At 49.5% G+C, this 23,087-nt stretch overlaps 1 protein-coding gene across 1 annotated transcript in view; it reads left to right on the forward strand.

Annotated features, from left to right (window-relative positions):
• The first annotated feature begins 443 nt into the window (after nt 1–443).
• The window catches only part of PKD1 (polycystin 1, transient receptor potential channel interacting), a 95,628-nt gene continuing 72,984 nt past the window's right edge, over nt 444–23,087 (forward strand). Inside the window, 1 exon segment of the mRNA XM_050905724.1 lies at nt 444–697. Within this exon segment, the coding sequence (XP_050761681.1) occupies nt 444–697 (254 nt within the window).

Below are 23,087 nucleotides of genomic sequence, written 5' to 3' on the forward strand. Positions count from 1 at the left end.
TCGCCGCCGTCCGGGGCCGTCCGGGGGGCGGCGGCGCGGCGGGGGCGGCCCGGGCGGGCGGCGGGGCTGGAGCGGCGCCGGGTTTCCGCCGGGCGGGGAGGCGGAGCGGGGAGGCGACGGCCGCGGCCCGGGCGGAGCGCAGAGCCGAGCGGCGCCGGGCCGGGGCTGTCAGGGCGGCGAGCGGGAGCCCCAGCGGGCCGGGCCGGGCCGGGCCGGGCGCCGCCGCCGAGCAGCGCGTACCGCCAGCCCTGCGGCGGGGGGGGGGGGGAGGCCGCCATGCCGGGCGGGCGCTGAGCCGGGCGGCGCGGAGAGGGCGGGGGGGGGGGGGGGGGAACACGGAGCGGGGCGGCGGGAGCGGAGCGGAGCGGGGCGGGGCGCGGCCGGGCCCGGCCGGCCGGCCGGGGGAGCGGCGGGCCGGGGCCATGCCATGCCCGTAGGGAGAGATGCCTTTTGGAAATGGAGACACTGGATCACAGCGCAAACATGGCGTCCCCGCGGCGCGGCTGCCCCTCTCGGGCTGGTGCCTGCTCTGCTCCCTGCTGTGCGGGGGGCTGGCGGCGGCCCGGGCGTCCCCGGTCCCCGCCTGCCAGCCCTGCGCCGCCGATTGTACCTGCGCCGGCTCCGCCTGCCTCGTCAACTGCTCTGCCCGCGGGATGGAGCGCCCGGGGGCCGGCATCCCTCCCGCCGCCACGGCGCTGTGAGTACCGCGGGGCGCGGCGGGCCCGGGGCGGCGGCGGGCGGCGGGGCCGGGCCGGGCCGGGGGCGATCGCTCGCAGCGCGGCTGCCCGGCAGTTTAATTCGTCCTCGGGTATTTCCTTGAGCGTTGTTTGGCGTTGGGCCGTGATGGAGATGGGACGGGTGACAGGAGGGAGAAACATGGAGACACCGCGGAAAGTTTGCCGTCAGCCTGCGGGGTCAGACGTGGGCAGAAGTGGCCCAAGCGAAGAAAAAGGGAAACCAGCTTCAGTGTGCGAAGGGTGCGGGCCCAGCCTGGCAGTGGTGCTGGGGCTCGGTAGCTTCAGCTAGGGTAGGGCTAGAGCAGCTGGGCTGATGGCCCCCAAAAGTCACGGCCGTGGAGGATGCGTTCGGCTCCGCCGCTGGAGAAGTGTTTTCAGGATTCAGCCCGAACCGGGCCGTCTGGTAACACCACTCGTGTCTTGCCAAGAGTTGGCAACCCGCGGGGCACGCTGGATAACGCCAGCGTGTGAGATCAGAGACAGCCCGGCAGGTATTTTGGGCAAAACCGTAGGGGACGTTAAAGAGAGCTGGGGGGCTGCTGCGCCGGAGGGGCAGGAGGTTTTGTGCCGGGAGTTTTATTTCTGAGGTTCTGGGGGAAATCGCAGGAGGAGGATGGTGTCGGGAAATGAGCGGTTGGATGTGGTTTAAACACTGTCCTGTTAACAGCAAATCCAGAAGACTCAATTAACAAGTTCAAATAAAAATTTCCCCATGCAAGTGCTAGGATGGGGTGACAGTTGTGTTTGTGTCCAGATGCTGGTTTTGTTGTTTTGGGACAATCAGTCCGAAAGATACGTTTCTTGGAGGGGCATTAGAATGGTCCGTGTACTCAGTCACTTAAATAAAGTTACTGTATGACGCAAAAAACAGATTTAGGGGAAAAGTGGGGGTTTTTTTAAATTCATTTTTGAACCTAAATTTGTTTTCCTTAGGGAGCAACTTTTCTGTTCTTGAGGAGACAAAAGCATGGAGTGATTCATGTAGGAGAGATGACGTGGGGCCCGGCACAGTAGAAAAATCTCACATGAACTAATTTCTACTGGTATTTCAATAAGTTAAGGGTCTGCTTTTCTGTTCGGATATTCTTAACTAAGTTTCCACTTTTTAGTGTCAATATAGCTTAAGAGATATTGTAGTTGAGAAGCACCGCAGTAAACATTAAATTGCAGGTCGGCAAGATGCATCTAGGCTAACTTCAGGAAAATGTGCATGTCTCTAAATCCAGCAGACAAGGTGTTTTCCAGCTGTTTTCTTGCAAGATACGTTTAGACTTTTCCAAACAAACTAGCTATTGTTTGTTGCAGAAAGTCCCTAACTGGGAAAGACTGATTTTTATTAAGGAGTTTCTGACGTTGCGTTATCTGTTGTCAGTTAGGCACGGGGATCTGCAGCTCTGGAGACTGAATGTGCCGTTGCAACAGAGGTGGAACGTGCCAGCACTTCGCTGGTCGCTTGTAGAGCAGCCTTCTGAAGACTGTGATGATAAGTCCTTCATTTGGCTTTTTAAGGATTCGGGGTTATTACAGTGTGTTTCTAGGATTATTAACTTTGGTAGTAAGTGTTTGAGACTGTTTATATTATTGTTGTTCAGAGGCGTTGAGTTGTAAAAGCTCCCAGAACGTTTTGGATTAGATCCTATTATGCAATGACAAATTGAAGTTGGACATAAAGCTCTTGCAGGTCAACAAAACAAAGTGCCCGGAATATGGGAAGGGGAAATCTGCTACAGCAAATGGAGTGAAACGGCAGGATAGTGTTACTGACATCTTCCTCCGATTTCGATGGAGAAATGTTTGTTTACAGCTCTGTTGAGAGCAGTGCGGTAAGGGGAAGAGCTTTGCTCCGCTGAGGGATGATTGTGTTTGGAACTCAGACTGTAGAGTCGTCTTTGTCAGCCAGCAGATCATCTTGTGTGTACAGTCACGACTCAGCTGAAAAAGTGTGTGCTGGTAGTATTCTGATGACTGGTATAAGAGGTGCTGAAGCGGTCTGCTGTGGCACATGGATTTCCTTTGGGGAGAAGTTCACTGCCCTGTTTGACCTCCTGATGATGGGAAAGAAGGCATGTGTACTTACGTCGTCATTGTAATCATGAAAGATTTACAGATTCAGTTTTGTCAGGATGAGAGGGACGCTGGCTCATCACACAGTGACGTTATGCAAGCGGTTTTGTCTATTCATTTCATGTTCCCTTTATTGAACACTGACAGATAAAGTAAATAATGCTTTTAATGATCGCTGTCTATTCTCTCATTAGAGGAAAGCTTTTTTTAATATCTCAACAAAACTGTTTTTTTCTATTAGTCTGAAACAAAAACAGCCTTTAAGAAGGCCAAGTTCAGAAAATTACCAACGCCAAAGCTCCCTGATTCTGCGGCAGGCGTGTGTGTGCTAGCAGTTGCGCTCAGCAACTGTGATACCGTACCTCTAGCTGTAGAAGTAAGGCCTAGGAAATGAATTCCTCTCGTATCTGACGTTATAGACGTAGCAACTTTGAAGAAATAAATGCCAACTTCGGCAGCACTGTTACTAGGAGTACAGAACAAATGCCCCATCCAAAGAATCACTAAGGAAATAAGCTCTGCTGCCTGCAGACGCTACATACCTAGCTGGAAGCAGTCTCCAGGCAGACCGAATGGGAATATTGGCCCCCTCCCACCGCCGGAGTCGGGTTCTTGAAGTGTAACGCAAAGTCTGGCTGGAATCAAGAGCAAAGTCTGTTTTTCCAAATAATCTGCAGTGCGCAACATAAAAAACTATAAGAGCAACGCGCTTCAAGTGGCAGCATTTGCACTTCTGAGTTTCTACATCTGAGAAATGCTCTGATCTGATCTCTTTTCAAGTGCTCTGCTTTCAGGGCTACCGGATTTTGTTCACGTTTACTTTGAGACTTAGCTGTTTCATGAGCTGGTATCACTTCTTTCATTCCTCAACTGGAAATAAACCTCCTAAAGATTTTCTGACTTTCCCTTGCAAATATTGACTATTTCTGACACATCTTTAGTATTGTGGTAGTTTTCAAGTGGAGATTAGAATCTCGATTTAAAAGACTGGAGTTGAAACTGCCTTATATTTCCTTCATTGATGTGGAATACTATTTGTGGATGGGTAAGAAGGCGAAGCTGAAATCAGAGGAGCTCTGCTATCACCACGCTCCTGCAGAAGCAGAAGCTTTGCAGATTTGGGAGTCATAACTATCATCCAAAACCCAGCGGGGTTTTTTTGTGGATTTGGCAGTGAGCCCTGGGGTTACACTGCCTAGCCGGTGACTTCACCTAAGCAAAGCTTCTTAAAATAAACAGATTTTATGATTCAGGAACGTACAGTCTGTGATATTTTAAATTTCAGGAGTTGGCAACGATCAGTAGATTTTGGTATTGTTATGTGATGCAGTAAAAGCCTTTTCAAGGCTCAAGGTGTCTTCAAAAGCTATTGGGGAAAAAAAAAGTCTAATTAAAACTAAAATCCAATTCAGGTAAAACCACAAGCAGTGGCGTGTCTGTACAGTAGTGTCCAGTCCACAAAGGCAAAATAGCTTTACTGCTGTTCCTAGAAAAAACTTAAACAGCTTGGAATGTCATTCTTATAAGAAGCCATATCCCCAGCGAAAACAAGGCTGTGTTTCTCTTTTGTAAGAAGTTTTGGAGGGGGGAAAAAGGCCCAAATGAGGTGCTAGATAAATATTTTGCAAACGAGATTCATTCAGTCTGTGGAAGGGACCAATCACATAAGCAAATTGTAACTATAGTTTGAGCACCGAACAAGGAGGCAATTCTGCATTATTCTATCAGAGCGTAATGGTCTCTGGTGTTAGTGAAGTGTCACCGTAATGCCATTACAGCGATGGCACGAGCAGAAGGTCTGGGTTGTTTACTGCGCTCCTTCCTAAAGCTTCAGAGAAATTTGAGTGCTGTTCCCATGACTGAGAAACTTACCCTTTTTAAAATTAAAACTTTGTGGGTTTTTTGGTGGTGTTTAAAAATGTACTAACAAAAATGTCCTGCTAGGTGAGAAAAGGCATCCCCCAGAGAGGTGGTGTTTGGAGGTGTTCCTGCTCCGTGGCAAAAGTTGCAGTGAAATAATCCCAAGCAGCACCAAGGTGTCTCACTTCCTTGACGTTAGCCCAGCATTTAAAGATTTTGCGATTTGCAATTTGGTGCAGCCAAACCTACAAACCCTGGTAGCGACAGAAAACCACACATTAAGAAACCGTAGCTAAACATCTCACAGCCCCACTGGGCAGAGGGCAGACCTGCTGCCTGAATGCCCGCTCCTGACCCTTGTCAGACGTTAGTAGAAAGGAACACTGTGTCTCTGCTCACCTCATCTTTTGGGGTTCCTTTGACATCTGGTGTATTTTTTACCAGGTACTGTTTGCATTGATTTTTTCCCTGTATTTCCTGCAATGTTTAAGTTTATTGGTGGTGTCCTTCTGCATGTGGCTTTTTCCCTGTTGGAGCGAACAGTTTCTCCTGCTGGCAAGCCCCCGCCAGGTCTCTCTCGCGTTTCATCCAGCTGCTTTCATTCTGCTCTCACAAAGAGGGGTTTTAAAAAGAAAATCACTCAATCAGAAGGTAGGGTGAAACAGACTCATATGGTTTGTTAATGCTTCTCTCTCTGTTTGCCATTTAATGGGATTCCTTGTTTTACCTCTTGTCGTGCCGCGTTTTCCACACTGTGGTTTCCATAATGCGTTTCTGTGTCATCCTTTCTCCATTTCTTCAAGCTTTGCTGTCCTTTGATTGATCGTTGCAGTTCAGCTTGATTTTGTATCTTGTCTCTTATTTACCCCATATGTTCCCAGACATTTCTCTGAGTTGTAATAAGTGAATAGGAAGGTAAGCGGGGGTGAAGAAGGACAGCTCAGGAGCAAAGACGTCCTTTCCAGTGCCAGGGTGGAGCGGGCTGGGAGCTGCACAGAGAGAGGTGCTTGCTCTTACCGTGAGGAGAGTGCGCGGGGGAGCGTGGGGGACATGGCACTTGTGAAATAGTCCTTCCATAGCCAGCAGCACAATTTAGGCAGTTGCTGTCAGGCTCAAAGAGAAAATTTCTGTCTCTTCCACAGTGGAAAGTTGGCAGCTCCGCTCGTGGGCTGCACTTACGGCGCTATTGCTATTCGGAGGAACGGCTGCTACCCAGCATCAGCTCCCCCTTCTCTCCAGGCCTCGCTGAGATCAGGCTTAAACCCTGGAAAGCTACAGCGACTGCCAGGCTGCAGAGCTACCCACCACGCTCCCCTTGCAGCTTCTGCCACCTACACGACCATGCTCTGCCGAAGGTCGCTGCCTGTCCCAACAGGAGGACGAGGGCGTCAAATGAGACCTCCCCGGCCCTTATTTCTTAACCTGCCTTTGCAGTAAAGAATTAGCTTGTTTTTCATATCGAAGGAGTGTTGTTTACTTAGACACTGAAGCTAAGTTGGCATCTCTGTTTGCCAAAACTAAAAATGTCAAATTGAAATATAACAGTTTTTGCTTTGCAAAGGGCACAAAAAGCAAAAAACGTGATTACAGCCATTCCCATTTTTTTAAAGGATAGCTGTCCTCAGGAAGAGCATCAACAACGTGCAAGTTGACCATCTGTAGCATTTGCGGTATATTATAGGAACTGTGACCAGTAAACAGATTTCTGTCCTCATTTTCCAGCTCCTCCCTTTCCCTCAAAAGATTGCGTCCATTTTGATGATGTGCTACCACTGGATTTAAACAGAGATAATCAAAACAAAGCGTAATATTCGTCAGTCAGCTGTTTCTGCCAGTCTAACAGTAAAAATAGTTCCCCTCAGGTAAGGAATGAGTACATATCTTTGGCTTCCTGGCATCAGACCTAGTAAAAACTTTAATAAGCGGAGATCGGCAATGAAGTTTCAGATGTGGCATACGGTCTTGTGTTATTGTGTTTAATCCAGCGTCATTTTTAATTTAATTGGCAACCCGTGTTAAGACAGTGTGATACGCTGGTTTGGTAACAGTACTTGATGGAAGGAAATGACGATGTTCACTTTGTGGTAATGAATCTCCCACCTACGGCATTTTTCAGTCGCGGTGCATGTGTGTTAACCGTGCGGCCCTGCTTTACCTCCAGTCTGGGGTCTACGGGCTGCCCTCCGGCAGCGCGGTGTTGGGAGGCGATGGGACTCTCTTCCCGCTGCAGTCATGCTGGCATATGTTCTTGAGCATCATCGGGAGACGGCTGTACTCACTCTGACAGCAGACATAGTCTGCAGCAGCTCTTGCTTGTGACGAGCCTGCGGGACGATCTGTAGTGACACAGATTCTGGATCCAAGCCAGGACTCAGCCAGCCTGTTCGTATTCATTTGAAATTGTACCGGGACACCATACCATGCCCTTTTTTCTTCTAGAGACAGCTGGGCAACTTGTATTCTGCCCGCCTATATCAGCTCCTTGTATCAAGAAACACATTTGGCTCTGTGCAATCCTATTTTGCATGTCTGTGATGAAGTCTTGAGGTCTAATCACTGGTTTGAAACTGAGATTTCCAGGGTGGAGTTTGTAGCCCTGGCTAGAGCCTGTGCCCACCTCTTGGACAGACGTCGCTGATGGTCCTTGCAGATCCCCAGCAGTGGCCTCTTCACAACTCCATTGCAACATCCCCTGGCAGGACCTGGGCCCTGGCTCCCACAGGATCTGTGCCGCTCTGGGCTCCTCTAGCAGGGAAGAGGACTTCTGCAGATCCAGAAGCAAAAGAGCGGTTTTCCCTGCAGCTTCGGTTGAGACAGGCAGTGAAGCCTCTCCTTCCTCTCCCTGGTGCGGGGGCTTGTATGGGATTCTGTAAAAACCTTTCCCTGCTCGGGAGGGGGGCACGGGTCCTGCTGGGAACGGGTTAAATAGGTTCTGCTACAGCAAATGCTTCATAGTCAGGGAGAGGTGGGAGTGGCTCTCTAAAAAGAGGATCTGGGGTGTGGGTTGAGTCCTCCTGAGGGAGGAACCCGAGGAACAGCTAAGCCTGGGAAAGCGAGAGCCCAGACGAATTCTGTTGGCCAAAGTTGTTAGTTTCTCTCTCAAAGCCACGCCTCGGGAAGGGGGTGGAGTGAGTCCGGCCTGAAGCGTGCAGGTTTGGTTTTAGGTCAGGTTGGTGAAAGCATCGGTGTCTAGTCCCATCGGGGACCGTGCGTGGAAGCTGTGTGTGATTCTTGCTGCACTGCAAACAGACCCGAGGTGGTTAGCTGGTGGGAATACGCTGTGAACACAGAGCTGTGAGTTGAGGGGATGCAGCCTTTTACTGTGTTGCAGTGATGTGAGCACGTGGGTCCCTCTAATAGCTGAAAAAACCCCCATGGATCGTTCCTTTTTGTATATTTGTTTTTGTAGGGCAACCTCACGTTGCCTGAAAGAGCACTACAGAAGCGGCTATTTTTGTACTTCTCTGTTCATCTGCTTGCCTCACAGCTGGGCTGGTTGTGTTTTAGGGGCGGAATACAGCTTAGCCTTTCCAAGTGTGGCTCGGAAAAACCAGATGTTTCAGTTCCTGTCTCCACTGCCGGTGCTCCCATATGCCACATTTCCAACAGCAGGACATCGGTGCTGGCACACAGGCCCTGGACCGTGCACGAGGGAGGCCCTGTGAGGCTCTTCGGCTCTCCAGTGTCTGCGTGCTCTTTGTGGAGCTGTCAGGAGAGCTGGCCACACAAGCGTTAACTTCGAGGGGAAGCACATAGCTCCTCATCAGCACCTGCGTTCGGCCCAGTGCCGGCACCCCAGCGTCTTGCTGGCAGCGGGGGACCGGAGCACTGTCAGTATGGGAATATTCACGGGTTTTGCCTCATGGTTTGCTTCTGTGCTGTGGCTTAATGGCTTTCACATGCAGAGGCCGCGTAGCTGTTTGTGAGCAGAGAGAACCATCTGAGCCACAGCCTTCAGCCAGTGCCAGGCAGTCTGTGGGGTGATAAGAATAATGATCATGGGCCCCATCCTGCAACGCGTGCTCCCAGCGCAGAGTGTGTGTGCTGCGTTTCCTCTCCTGGGGCTTAGAAAGCTGAGGGAACAGTTGGAAACCGCAATGAGATGCGGAGTAGAGAGTCTCTGAGAAAAGTGTTGCAGCCACATTCCCTCCACTTAGCTATGCTTTCCACTCCCTCAGACACCTCTGTTTAAGCTGCATTTCTTCCTCAGAAAGAGGATTGGGACAGGGGTTTTGGAACAGTGTCTTGCCTTGTCACCCACAGACCGATGCTTGCAGAGGAGCATTGTGAAGACCTTGTGAAAGGGTCTGTGCTCTGCCTGAGCCGGTGCAGACAGCATTTTGTGCTGCCTGGAGTGTGGAGCTGGCCCTCGGCAGAGAGTTGTGTTTCACCCCTCCCCAGATGAAGAGGATTGGAAAGCCTTCTGGAAAGAGTGAGTTTTCAAAAGGAGGAGTTTGGATATGGAAAGAGCAATCAACTGGCACCTTTAAATTGCTGTACCACCTCTGGGATCTCATAGCTTAGGCACAGTGCAGACACAGCAAAGAGACAAGCAAGACCTGCAGGTGGTCCAAGCAATCCTGCAAAAGCATAAGCTTGGAATATGGGCACTTGCCTTTGAGGTGTTAGCAGAGCTGCTGCCATTCCGGTCTCATAAATGATTCCAGCAGGCCACATAGTGACTCCTCAGTGATTTGTGTCACGAAACTGCCCTTGGACCTAAGCATAGCACAATTAAAAAGAAATTTCTCCTATTTCCTAAAACAAAACAAAGCACTCATCTGAAATACGACGCAGAGTGATTCCCTGGGAGAAGAGTTTCCATTGGAAAATATCTTGGCTCCTGACCAACCCCCTGTAAAGCAGTTGTAGAGGGCGGCTCATTATTGCTACCTGGGTGATTTTCTAGAAGAGGACTGTTACATAAGCAACAAGCTGGTGAAGCCATTAGTCGGGATCCCTTCTCGGCTACTTCACTACATCGTAAAAAAAAGGTTCCCTCTCCTCCCGGACTCAGGAGGCGACTGCAAGTAGAGAGCCACTGAAATGAACAGAGTGACGTTGGCCAGAGATTCATAAGTAATGAATTAAATCTGTGCAGAGCAAAGGTTTCTGTCAGAGTGTGGGAACGTTATTTTACTCCTACAGAGGGAAAACATGAAGTCACTAGCTTTATAGACTGAATTCTGCCTAGATTTGCAACCCCCGATTGCATGGATCAGTGCAAAGTTTGTATCAGAAGTCTTAAAAAATTTAGTGTAGACAAAACTGAGGTGGCAAGACAAAAGCTAGAAGAGGCCAAGGGTTAGACTGTGTTAGTCTTTCAGTTGTGTTAAGAAAATTCACTGTAGCTAATATATGTGGTGGATTTGGTTTATACCAGCAGTAAGTAATGGCTTTACTTAAGAGGAAGGAAAAAAGAAAACTGCTGCCCCTTTGTGCAGTAAAGCTGTTACAGGGCATAGCACATGTTAGGACAGCACCATGGAAACAAAGTTTAAGCTGTCTGGGTGGTACTCGAGGCTCTGCTAGACTGACACAACACAATTCCCAAGTTTTAATTTAGAGAGAAGACACACCCTGTTTTTTGCAGGCAGTGCCAGAGCATCACTGGTTCTTGAATCTGTTTCATACAACAGCCAGACCCTGAACTCCGAGACCCTTGGCCATCACTGTTTTCCCTCTTGTCACTCTTTGCATCCAGCAGTTAGCCATTTCTTGAAAAGCTTTCTGCCTTTTCAGTGCTTGCAGGAGAGTAAACTGTCAAGGTAGCAATGTCACTGTCCTTGGATAAGTTAGTTTCTGATTACATGCACAGATGGCATCTGATACAGCCACCAATTTAAGTTGCATTACCTTGGATTTGTTTTGCGCTGAGTGTAGTGACCCATGTTATGCAGCCAGTCAGATTGGAGTATTGCCCTCTGGCATAATTTAGAATTTGCAGCATTTAAAGTGTTAATTACAGCTAGCCATCAGATCTCTAAAACAAGCCAGCAAAGCCCACTGCTGCATTCTGTCTTCCTGTGGATTAGCTGTGACACATCCAAGTCTGTAAGCTTGATCCCACAGCTTCAGAGAGAACTGGGAGAGGAGACTATGTTTGGAAATTAATCTCCAACACCCCCGCTCCCACAGGATGCAAAGCTTCCCCCGAAGTAGATGCACTCTCTAGCTGCTTGGGAAAGAGATTTCATAAGTCATCGGAGAGTCCTGGATCTTTTGAGGGCATGCAGCCCTACTCCAGATCTTCTCCTCTTGCAGGTGATTGGTCTGATCAGCAAGATGGAGCATCTTTTTCTCCCTGTGCAGACTGACCACAACTCCTGTTCGTTCCCGTAGAGAGGGGGAATGGCAGTGGAGCTGATGTTGTGTTTATTGGCTTGCTCTGCAGTTCCTGGAAGTTGCTAAATTCTGCAGCAGCCATGGAGGCTGTGTACAGTATGCTTAAGGCCAGGATTTGCTTCCCCCTCTGTTCTTCTCCCCTCCACAATCAGGGAATTGAAGTGCATACCTTAGTTTGGGAAGAAAGCCGAGCTACTGGGGGCAGTGTTGTCTAACAGCTGGAACACAGAGGGGAAAGCGGGACTTCTTGGTTTTGTTTTCAGTTCTGACCCTGGTTGTGTAGGCTGGGCTGTCATTGATTCATCTGCACTCAGTCTCCCCTGTCTGAGCAATGGGGCTGGTGCTTCCTTGCCTCGCGGGAGTATTGTAGTGGTTATTTATGGGAATTAAATACTTGTGGAGGGCTTAAATGCTTGGCTGCTGGATAAATGCCCTGGATTTGTAATTCCTACTTGCCTGGTGCTCTGCCATCCTCGTGAGAAGGCAGCAAAGCATTATCCTATACCAACTCTCGGGAGGCTGAATCTTCAGTCTGAGCAAGGTAAAGGGCAGGGCAGCAAAACACACACGAGTACTTGTTTTGACAGGCTTATTGGTAACCTTGGTCCTGCCTTCCCACCCCTGCTTGTGCTTCAACCCCTTCTTGCCGTCGTCCTCCGAACTACACACTCAACCTCGTGCTTCGCTGGTACGTACCGTGTGGCAGGTACCAGAGCCAGCTGGATCTCAGTGTGCTGTCCTAGCTGGAGAACCATTGTTTTTTCTTTTATGACATCTGAAAAAAAGAAAAGTTTTGTTTTCTGCCCAGCTTTATTTTTTGTTTCAAGGGAGTGCCATCAGTTTCCCAAACAGAGACATCCCAGCCCCAAATGGGAAGTCAGTGCTGACTCCAGCCCAGGGTACCAGCTCCTGAGAGAAACGTGGCTGCTCCCTGTGGGCTCCTCGGAGCAGAAGGACATGGGGCTGGGAGCGTTTTCCTCACCAGGAGCAGCCTGGGGAAAGGAACTGTGTAGCCCCAGGCTGCAGGTACAGAGATGGATGTGCAAGGCCAGAGCCGTGCTGCCGGGACAGGCTGGATCCCCGCAGCAGGCCTGTGGCCATGCTTGCGGGTCTTACTCCCCTCGGCAGGGTGGCTCTCCAGTGCTGCCAGCTCCTCCAGTCTTTCTCCCAAAAGCATCCTGCCTCAGCTAGGAACCAGTTTACCTCAGCCAGGCGCCATTTTACTTGAACCTGGCGGTACTTTACCTCAGCCAGGCACCATTTTAATCTCACCAGCTGCCATATTACTTCAGCTGTGGGGCAGCTTCTGCTCTATTGTGCCATTTCCTCCCCCCAGGTCAGCCAGCCTGCACCTCAGGGGATCTGGCAGGCAGGTCTCTGTGCTGGTAGCAGTCCGACCCTGTTTCTCAGCCCCAGGCTGAGTACCTTCACCCTGCAGGCCTGTAGCAGGCGGTATGTCGCAGTCACCGTGGCACCGTGGGGCCCATCATGGCGCTCAGCAGCAGCGTGGTCTCGCAGATGGGCCCTCTGGAAACGCAGGGTTTTGTCTGGGCTTGGGCAACCCCCTGCGCATCCATCTCCTTTCCTGCCTTGCACCTCTGCTGTTTCTGCGGGCTCTGCATGGTCGGCACCCATCAGGCACACAGGGCCTTGGCGCTGCACGTGCAGTGAGGCCGGGCTCAGCCGCGGGGAAGGGGTGCCATGAGCTGCCCCATGTCCCAGGCTGGGCGCCCCGCGGGGCTGGGGCGGCTGCCCTGCCTCGGGGCTGCAGAGCTGGACCTGCTGACACCGCTGCGGTGCGGGTTCAGGATCAGGCAGTCGGTAGCTCTTGGCTGTAGTGCGTACTACAAGATCCCCGCTGTTAGTTGTTTGTTTAATGATGGCTGATTAGAGGGAGAGGAGACTGGCCCTTTCCTCCTCCTTAGGGGGTGCGTTTTGGTATTCCGACTGGGAGTTTGAGGATGTCTTGATCCTCTGCCTAATCAAACTCAGTGCAGGGCACGAAGAGCTGTGTCTCGGCTGCACTGCTGCCACTGCAGTCTGGAGCATGACCTTCCAGAGGGATGCGTTCTGTCTTTTACAATACAAAACACGTTTCAGCAGCAGCATTTTTTTTTCTTTATTGAATCTAGAGCAAAAAAGCCCCCAGCAGAAGCTTGAGCTTACTGTTGGGATGAGACACAGCCCTGTGGCAGGGATGGGTCCCAATTCTCCTTCTAGCTGCAACTCAACTTTTACACTTGTTTAACTTCTTGGGGTCCTGACTCTTGCTGGCTCACGGGCTGTCTGGCAGTAGCGAAGCCATCATTGGCCGTCTATGGGAAGATAAGAGTTTACAACCAGTGGTAGTGTGGGTGGCAGAGGATCAGCGCAGGGGCAAGTGTGCGTGTCTGGTGTGACCATGAGAACGGTCCTGTCAGATTTGTATTACTGAATTATCTACAGAATTAAAAAGCATGGGAGACTTGTGTTGGTTTATTCTGTTTCTGCGCAGGCTACAGACAGATGAGGGTCTTGGCATTGCGGCATCAGGTGCTGGCTTCTGCAGAGGAGTGTTTTAATCCTTCCCACCTACCCTTTCAGATGCACCATGTTGTACTCAGCAAGGGCTGCTCTTAAATCCCACTTGGCCATCAGTATGTGCAGGCCATGAAATACCTTGGCTCTCATACTGCAAGGACAAGTTTCTGGGTCTTGGGATACTGGGAATCTGTGTATTTCAGGTCTCCGTGTACAGTTTTCGCTGGTGTCTCCCTGCCCTGAGCATGCGCCGTGAGGGTCCTGGTGTTGAACAGTCTAAGCAGGCGCCTGTTGTGGTTGCATGGGTGGCTCAGCACCACTAATTGATGAAACCCAGGCATGGCAATGAGAGCGCACGAGCCATTTACTCACGTGTTGCTCTCCATGCCAGGGACTTTGGTGACAGGCGGTAGTGGCAAGTTGCTTTCAGCAGATGCCTGTAAAATTGTTCAGTCCTTCTTCTCCTAATGGGAGGGAATTCTGAACTTTTAACATTGGACCCAAAGACTTTCTGTCCTGACAGCAGAGCAGGGCTCTTAGGCCTCTTGCCTCCTACTAGTCATTGGGTGGTGAAGAAGAAGCTTTTTGTATGTAGAGGTACCAGAATGCCCAATTTAAAATGCAGAGATTCAGTTGTATCTCTGTTGCATGGTACCATGGTATGTGTGGGCTTGCATAAAAGACCCAAAGCTCTAGGAATTGGTTTTTGTATGTGTTGTGCTGCAAGCCGTGGGCAGGGTTGGGACCTCGTAGTGCTGGGTACTGTACACAAGCGTACTGAATAACAGACCTTATCCTCAGGATCTTGCAATAAAAATAGACAAGGCAAAAGAAAAAGGAAGTCTTCCTGTTTTTCGACGGGGTAAGGCTGCTCTTTATGCTCATAGAGAGTAAGGGAGTTGCTTGAGGTCATAGAGGGAGTTTGTGTCCAAGCCCGGCACTGAGCCCTCCCAGTCTTCTGAGGTGCAGCTGAGTGTGATAAACACGGGGGCTTGCACGTGCACATGGGGCCAGTCTGACATGAAGGTCTTCAACTTGCTGGGGGTGCACATGCATCTAGCTGCCACTGGTCTGAAGCATCTTCAGACTAGCAGAGCTGCATTCACTGTCTTGTCCTAGTCCCAAAGGCAGCACAGCACGGCTTAGATGTGGTTCATTTCGGAGTGGGGAGAGCAACACCTAGTCATCATATCCTTTCGCTGCCTTGTAAAGAGCTGTCCTTGCACTAGCTCCTACTCCTGGTGTGCATGGAGGTCCTGCCTCTGCAGGCCTGTGTAGAGACTGTTCCTCCATGATGACCTCCAGGAAGCAGGATTCATTTAGGTAAATTTGGTGTGACAAGAGGAACAACATTTCATCATGAATTTGTGCCGGGGTTCTGGATTAATCATTACTGCACTTAATGGGTTTTAACTCAGAGCTAGAACCATCCGCATCACCTGACCACTCTGCAAGCAAAACCAACAGGGTATCAGATTTTGGCACGGCTTTGCTACCCGGAACTGGGGTTTCTGCGAGGCATGAGGGAATGGAGAGCAATGGTTAATAGGTAGGATGGAGTTAATCATTCACTGAATTCCTTAGCTACAAACTCTCTCCTCAGTATTTTTTTTTGGTGCATTGCTGGAAAGGAAATTCGGGTATGTGAAGCAAAACCATACTTAACAAGTCACAGTAGCCCTGGTGTGTGTAGGATTTCTTGCCTTTTGCTGAGGGTGGAGCTCCCCTGTGGCAGGAGATGCTTGAATAACCTGATAGAGCTGAGCAGTGCTGGGAAATTTGATATATCTGCACCCTTCACTTCGGGTGCTTGGGCCAGAGATTGAAGAAGGAAATGTCTGGCCTTTCACCTGCCTGAGACCCAAGGCAAAGATCTGTTTTTTTCTCGTAGCGGTCAGTGGCATCACCAACACCTCAAATAGAAGTGGGAAAACTTATCTTAATTAATAAAATAGCAAGGATGCAATTACTTACAAGAGTCCAGCCCTGCCAGCCAAAACATGAGTCAGCTACCTCTCATAAATCTTGAGATTAAAAATAAACCAAAAAAGGCCAAATGTTGTTGCCTTCTGAGTTTTGAGCCTGAAGTCCCATGTAGGAGACATTTGGAGGCATCGGTACTTCTCAATAAGGAGATGTAGAGGAAAAAGAAAGACTTCAGCAAAAAAAAAGGGAAGGAAAAAAGTAGAGATTATAATTTAATGTCATGATTCCAGGAGGCAGCTTTAGAGAACCCACCACTTCTTTTACGACAGGGCTGAGTATATCTTCTAATTCCCTTTTTGGGGTAAAGTGGGTCATCTGGAGCCACGTACTATGGGACCAGATATAGGAGTTGGTTAGGATTCAAGTGAGGTTGATACAGGCTTTGAGGTTGCTAAAGAGGCAGCTGAAATCTTGAGGGTCATTTTTAGAGGATTTATCACGTGATCAGATGGATTGTACCTCATTTCTGCTGTTTAGAGGTAAATATTTAATCTGTAGGTAACCCAAGGCTGAACTGAACACGGTACCAGATGGACCTAGCCTTTGATCCAGGAATCTGAGTCTGCCTTCCGCTCCTCCCAGCCCTGATTCACCTCCCAAACACCACTCAGACCTTGAGAAATTTTATCCCTGAGATTCTGGCTTTTGCCTGTTTCTGAGGCAAAAGAGTGGTTGTAGAGTTGGGGATGGTGGTTACAGGGTGGTTGCAGAGTTGGGGATGTGATGTGCCCGACTGGGACAGATCTGCTGTCTTCCTCGGGAGCGCTGACTGGTCCCAAGAGGCATGACTGTAATTGGGACCTGCAGGTTCAGGATGTATTTAGTGGGTAGCACCAAATCCAAGTAGTGTGAAGTATTTAATGGGAAGGGCAAGTTCCTCCAGCTCACGCTTTGATTTCAGAGGTCTCTTCCATTCCTCCAGCCTCACCTTCTGTCAGTCTTAGGTGGTTAGATATCAAGGCTATCATATCAATATTTTTCTCGTGCTTTCTCAGGACTCTGGTGAAAAATTGTGATTTGACACCTGATTCTGATCAGTCTCGTAGCAAAGATCACAGTGTTGTTCAGCTGAATACTGTAAACCCATGTCAGGAGGACATAGGTGGGAGAACAGATTCAGACTTTTCTGTGCCGGTAGAGCTTGTGAGCCTTTGAATGCCAAGTCTAACGGCTCGTGCCAGCCCCTGGGGTGTCTGCACATAATAGATGTGGACGGATTTCTTGTGTAGATGATTGTTTCCGATTTGAAACTACATCCCCTAATTGTTCACTGTAAGTTACCTGTTGTTACTGAAAGTTGCTGACAGTGTCTTGCACGGCTTTTTTTGAGACTTTTAAGATCCCAGGTAGGAGAAGCATGCTGACTGTTTCCAGGATCCTGTGGGAGCTGCTGTTGTGCAGGGAGGGGCTCCTGGAACCGACTCTGTGGTTGCATTTCTTGACAAGTCTCTCCCATTTCTTTCCATGCCATTAGTGATGTTCCCAACCCAGTTTGCCTCCTCCATTAAGATGAAGCCACAGTCTGGCAAGGAGGGGGAGAGGTCATGGAGGGAGAGTTCTGAAATCACCCGAATCCACAGTTCAGAGACATCCAGTTGCGAAAGTCTTTTCCTGGTAGGGGAAAGTGTTGGTTCCACAGGGTGTTTCATAAACCACTGCCTGCTGCCTGCTTCCTGGGCCTGTCTCTGTCCCTGCTGCCAGACTCTGGGCAGTTAAGTGCGTGCAGTCAACCAGGGTCTGCTGGTCACTTTTCAGAGAAGAAAAAAAAGGGAGATGTGTGTGTAGAAAATCCCCAACCTCTTGGAAGCACAGGGCCAAGCATTGCTTTCAGGACCATTGGTGCAAATGCAGAAGAGCCTTGCTAAGTCAGGAAAGGTCCTGCAGCTCTTTGCTGAGGGCTGAAGCCAGCCTCGTGGGGAGAGTCACCTTCCTCCTTTAACTTCTGTAGCAGCAACCTGTAGCTCTTCATCTTTTTCCTTCTGCCATTCTGCCTTACCCTGCCACATCAGTTGCAGTTGCCCTTTATCTGAAAGAAAGCCGTATTTACACATCCCTTTTGCTCACTGAGTTAGGGAATGCAGCAGCTTGTCCCTACACCTCTTCAATCACAGATTTGCTGGTGAACTCTCATCCCTGCTCGCCGCACATCCAGCACACTGTTTATCAGTCACCTGTTACTCTGCTGCTCTGTTTGGCTCTCCTGTCTGCTGTGACAGGCAGATGGAGCAAAAAAAAAAGCCAAATGAGAATGAAAAATAACCCAGTTGGTGTTAGTCATGCTGCAGAATGCGTTAGCAGTTCAACAATGGCCTTAAACACCTAGTGGGATCCAATTTAAACCCATAAAAGTAAGGAAGTCTGGACTTGGAGCCTGTTCTTCTACCTGTGTAAGGAGCCATGAGTGTAGTAGTTGTGGCACGAGCAGCCTAGGAAGGCATTGGGATTTTTTTTTACTCCGTTGAACAATTGTCATTTGTTTCCAAGGATTTGATTTTATTGCTCCTCCTATTTCACACAGCAGGAAATTAAAAAAAACCCAAACACAAAAGACACAGATGCAAATTTTTATTTGCTCAAGTTATGCTCAATGTAGGAGCTGGGACTCCAGGTAGCTTCACAAAAATGTCATAATATTTGATGATTCTGAATGTAATAAAAATATATTAAATCCATGCTCAGGCACCTGAGACCAGGAGATCTGCCTTTGTGTGACACATGGGAATGCTCTTCACGAGTACAAACCCCTTTCTGCATTTACAACCCAGGCCTGAGCATGGGCAGGTAATGGTCATCTCGCTTCTAGTGCGTTGCCTTCCCTCTTCACTTGATCTGCTGTAAACCTTGGCATGATCCCTCTATCTTAGGCAGCTTCCAAACCCTGTAGGAGCTGGGGAGCTGGCCTGCCTACGAAGGACCCAAAATGCCTGATAAACTTCAGTCAGCCCTCACTCTCCCCGAGTCTCTCCTTTCGAGGATATCAGAAGAGTCTCAGCCCCTTGGTGAGGAGCGAGGACAGAGCTTTGCGAATGTCCCGCCGCATCTCTGAGCAGTGCAGCAGCAGCCAGCCCTGGTGCGGGTCCCTCCGTGTGTGTGCATGCGTGTGCTAACTGGGAGGACTGCAGTAGGAAGCGTTTGCCAGACATGGCAGGCAGCTCTCGGAGTTTTCTTGGCAGCAGGGTGTGGAAAATGTTGGAAAGGAAAAATGGAGCAAAGGCAGTTTGTAGCTCAGTCTGCCTCGAGATCAGACGTGTGCGCGGGGCTGGGGAGCTCTGCATCACACGCTCCTCAGTCCCTCTGCCTGTACGAAGTCGCTCTTCATTCACTGCTATACTTACAATCCCTACATGCTCCTAATTTTATTTTATTTTCTTTCGAGGGAAACAGTAGCTCTTTGATAGCCTTCCAAGGGGTAAGATGGGACAGACAGACTACTTATCGGGAAAAGCCTCGGGGTCTTTGTCTTCCTGAACCCACCAACTAACACAAAGCACAGCTTCCAGCAAGTCTAAGCTGCTATTTGTATTGAGAGACAGAGAGAGGGGCGCAATCAGCGTGGGTTGACGCTGTTTGAATAGGCATGACTGGGCAGCGATCCCAGCATGACTTAGCCGAATAAGGGACTGTTTTTGTCTTTTAGTGCATGACCCAGGACCTTTTCTGACCACAGGTGCCCGGGCCGTGGTTTCCCTGTCTGCTGGAAAGCAGCGTTCCCAGCAGCCCTGCCCTCCCAGGCACGCACAAGGTGCCCGGCAGTCTGTCGGGGCAGCACAGCCCCGAGCTGCCTGGGGGACGGCACAGTCGTGCTGCCCTGTTGGCTGCTGCTAAAGAGAGGGAGCTCCAGCATTTGTCATCGTCCCAGAGAGATCTGGGCTTAGTCTTGTCAGGAGAAAGCAGCATCTCTCCTCTGACAGATCTGCAGCAAGCAGACCATGGATTAGAGTCTACCTTTCCTCAGATCATCAGCATGATGGAGGATTCAGTTCTTGCTCCATGGCATCCCTTTCCTAGCGCACTGGCGATTCTTCTTTCCAGCTTAAACTCTGCTTTAAGGCTGGATTGCACCCTTAAAGAGCAGTGGCTGTATTTCAGCGGTGGCTTACATAATCCCTGTGCACAGAGTGTGCTTCAGTGAGTTAAGTTGGTAATGTCCTTTTGGATCCGAGAGGAAGAGGGGTGCTATGGAAACGTAACTTGTTATTATTATATGGGAATGAAATTTGTTATTTTGCTCTTCTGCCTCAGTTTGTGATTACACCATGGAGCAATTTTTAGCCTTGGCAAGAAGGTGATTTGACATAAGACCAAAGATGCAGCTTAAGTCAGTGTCTACCATAAATCCTGAGAAACGATCATGCCGTCTGAGGCCTGGTGTGCCTCGAGAACTGGGCAAATTTTCTTTCTGCCAGTAGAGCTGATGTAAGGTCTGATTTATGAATGTGATACTTCTTGACATTGCTGTGGTGTCCAAAGATTACCAAGGATGTTTACTGAAACTCTCCAGAGTCTCCGTATGGAGCCTAAGAAGGGATCAGACTGAATTTACATGTCCTGCTGTGCCAAGCCTGCTCTTGGTAGCTTTCCAGTCTCTGCGGTACTCGGAGCAGAGGCAGCGGATGGTGCTGGCAGGGTGCAGAGCACGCTGGTGCCCGCTTTGCCTGCCACATGGCACAGGAGAGTGGGCCGCATGCCTCCGCTTGTTGGGGGCACTCTGTCCGTAGTATTTTATTTGGCTTGGCATTGTGTGGGTTCATGCTCTTCTTTCCATTTTAAACAAAGCAAATTTACTGGTGGTTTGTATTTACCGCTAACACCCTCTTACACAATCACCCTTGTGGGTTTTTATCTTCAGCTTCTGAAGAATAGGGTAGAGTAATTTTGTATTTAATCATTAAATTGAGACGTAGTCCAAGACAGTTGCCTGAACCTGAAGCGAAGCATCAGCCTCCCCAAAGACTCCTCAGCCGGCACTGTCGGTGTTTCTTCTTGAGCAGCACTGTGCCAGAGAGGGGACTCAGCTTTGGGTTTCTGTTTTACTCAACAGAAAATGAAACAACAACAACAAAATCAACTTGTTTACAGTAGAAAAAAAATCCATGAAGTGGAAGGGGGGTGACGTTTGTTTTTTTTAAATTGTCGGTCTCTGCTCTGGTGACATCTGCCCTGTTGGGTCTCTGATGGTTCGTTTCTCCTTTCTTGGTGTGTGCTTTGACAACTGTGTGATGTGCCACGGCTGTGGGTGTTAGCAGTAAATGCCTGTTGTTAAGGTGAATCGTTGGAGGACCTGTGCTTGGGAACTTTGGAGAAAACCTGAATTTAGGAAGATTTAGGCTGACTAATCAAGAAAAGATTTCTGAGAGGAAGAATCAGCTCCTGGGGGAAAGCCCCTTTGCTGCAGCCCTTTGAAACTGGAGTGGAGGAGAGACTGGGCAGGCTGTGCTGGAGCAGACCTTCGTGTACCCACACTCTGTTCCCTGTGAGCCTTCGGCACCTCGGCTCCGCGCTGGGTCGCTTCGGTGAGGGGGGCAGGTGGGAGCACCACGGGGTGCTGAGCCCCTGAGCCACTGTGTTAGTCCCAGCGCATGCTGGCGTGGGGAGGAGACAATAATTTAACAGATTTTACAGTTTGATGTACCTGTACATACTGACCTGGGAAAGAAATGTCTCTTGGCTTTGCATATGAAAAGAAAAAAAGAAAAGTACATAGTACAGGCTGCCGTTGGTGAGGTTCACCCCTGGGCACGGAGCCAGCACAAAGACAGCCCGTGAAACCACTTCAGCCTTATTCTGAGGTCTGGAGGGGGACAGGAGTGTTTCGCAGGACTTGTTCTGGTCTTGTACGTGGGGGAATGCTTAACCCTGGCTAGCTGAACCACAGCAGTCTTCGCCTGGGACTTCTCACCAGGGCTGCGGCACACAGCGTCTTGAGCAGATGCAGAAAGCAAACTGTGGACTCTGGGATGTCCCCTGCCTGCTCTTGCTAATATGATTAAGAAATCGGTGGGAAAAAGCATCGCAAAAACTTCAGGGAAGGGATGCTTGCCAGAAAGAAAGAATAATTAAAGAAAAAGGGTGGCTGTGGTAGAAGAAAAAATGCTGATTGTGAATCATCAACTATCCATGACTTTCCCGCTGTAAAAGGTTGAATGGTCCAGTCTGTGTATTTGTGCTGGCAGTGAGTGATCTCTACAATAACAGCCATACCCTGTTTAGCTTTGCTACTATTTGGAGGATCTGTGCCAGGACTTATTGGAATCCCCCAGGCAGGCATTTAGAAGATCTTTTAAAATTGGGGGAGGGCTGTGGAAGCAAAAACCTCTACTCAGTCTCCAGAGAAATTGGCTTTGTTTAAAAAAAAAAAAAAATCCACAGTAGGATGGTGAAGTGTGGTGAGACGTTTAATACGACAGCTTTTAATGCGATCAGGAAAGGAATACCTCCCAGTAGTATTTGCAGGTATTAAATCATTAGGAAGATTAGCAGAGTTGCAAGGCCTTTTTTTTTCCCTAGACAGTTTATTCCACATAACGATGTTTTAAAAAAAGGATTATAGGCATTGGTCCTGTGGGAGAAAGGAACAGACACGGTAGCAATCCTCCCTTCAACAGATCACTGACACGACCTGTAGCCTGAAGTGAATGAAATTATCCTTTCTGTGATTCCCTCACAACAAAAGCAGACCAACTGTGTCCCCATTATGTGTTTAATTTGAGGGGAAGACATCCCTTTTCCAAAGCTGATCAAAGAAGGGAGTCAGAAACAGGCACCTCCTTGTGAGGAGAGGTATGTGGGTACAGCCAGCCTGTCGCACCAGCTGGTGCCCACTGTGGTTCCCTGGGGAGCAGACTGGGACCTCCAAGCCTCTTTCCTGTAGGCTATGGAATGGCTGCTGTGATTTCCTCCTGTTTTTCCCCAGGCTGAGTTGAAACAGATGCTCTAAAGATAATGTGTTCTTGACCGGACAGCATGTGTGACTTCTGTGCAAGTATGGATAATACATGTGCCAGGACAGGGGATGATGCCTGGCACCAAGCTGTGGAAGTTGTGAAGGATCAGGGCCTTCTGTGTCTTTCCCCAAGGAAGTATGGAAGTTCTCCCTAAGAAGCACACACCTTCTGCTTTCTCAGCCAGTGGTGGCTTTTGAACGCATCCCCAGCTTGTCCACTCGGACTGCAGCGTGAGTCCTTCTAGGCAGCAGGTAGTAGGAAGAGTCTGCAGTTGCTGAAGGTCTTGTGGGCTGCGGTAAAGCAGCACAGAAGCTGTGTTACAGCCAGCAGAGGCAAGCCCAGGGGGGTCTTTGGCTGAGCCAGAGGTCAGAGATAAATTGTTTTCATTGCTCTGGACAGGTGGAGGTCAGTCCATGTCAAGGGGGAGAGTTGAGCTGAGGGAAGCAGTGTAAAAGCAGGTTATCTCGAGGTCAGCTGCATCTTTCCAGGATAAGTTGATGACTTGACTGAAGCATTCTTCCAGAGCTCTTTCCAGGGATCTGTCCTTTGGTCTCCACCCCGTACCTCCAGATATGTTGCATAGTGGATTTATCAGCTATTAATATTTGGCAGAAGTGTGGACAGTTATTCA

Source organism: Gymnogyps californianus, chromosome 15, assembly GCF_018139145.2.
Source record: "Gymnogyps californianus isolate 813 chromosome 15, ASM1813914v2, whole genome shotgun sequence".
Lineage (NCBI taxonomy): Eukaryota > Metazoa > Chordata > Aves > Accipitriformes > Cathartidae > Gymnogyps > Gymnogyps californianus.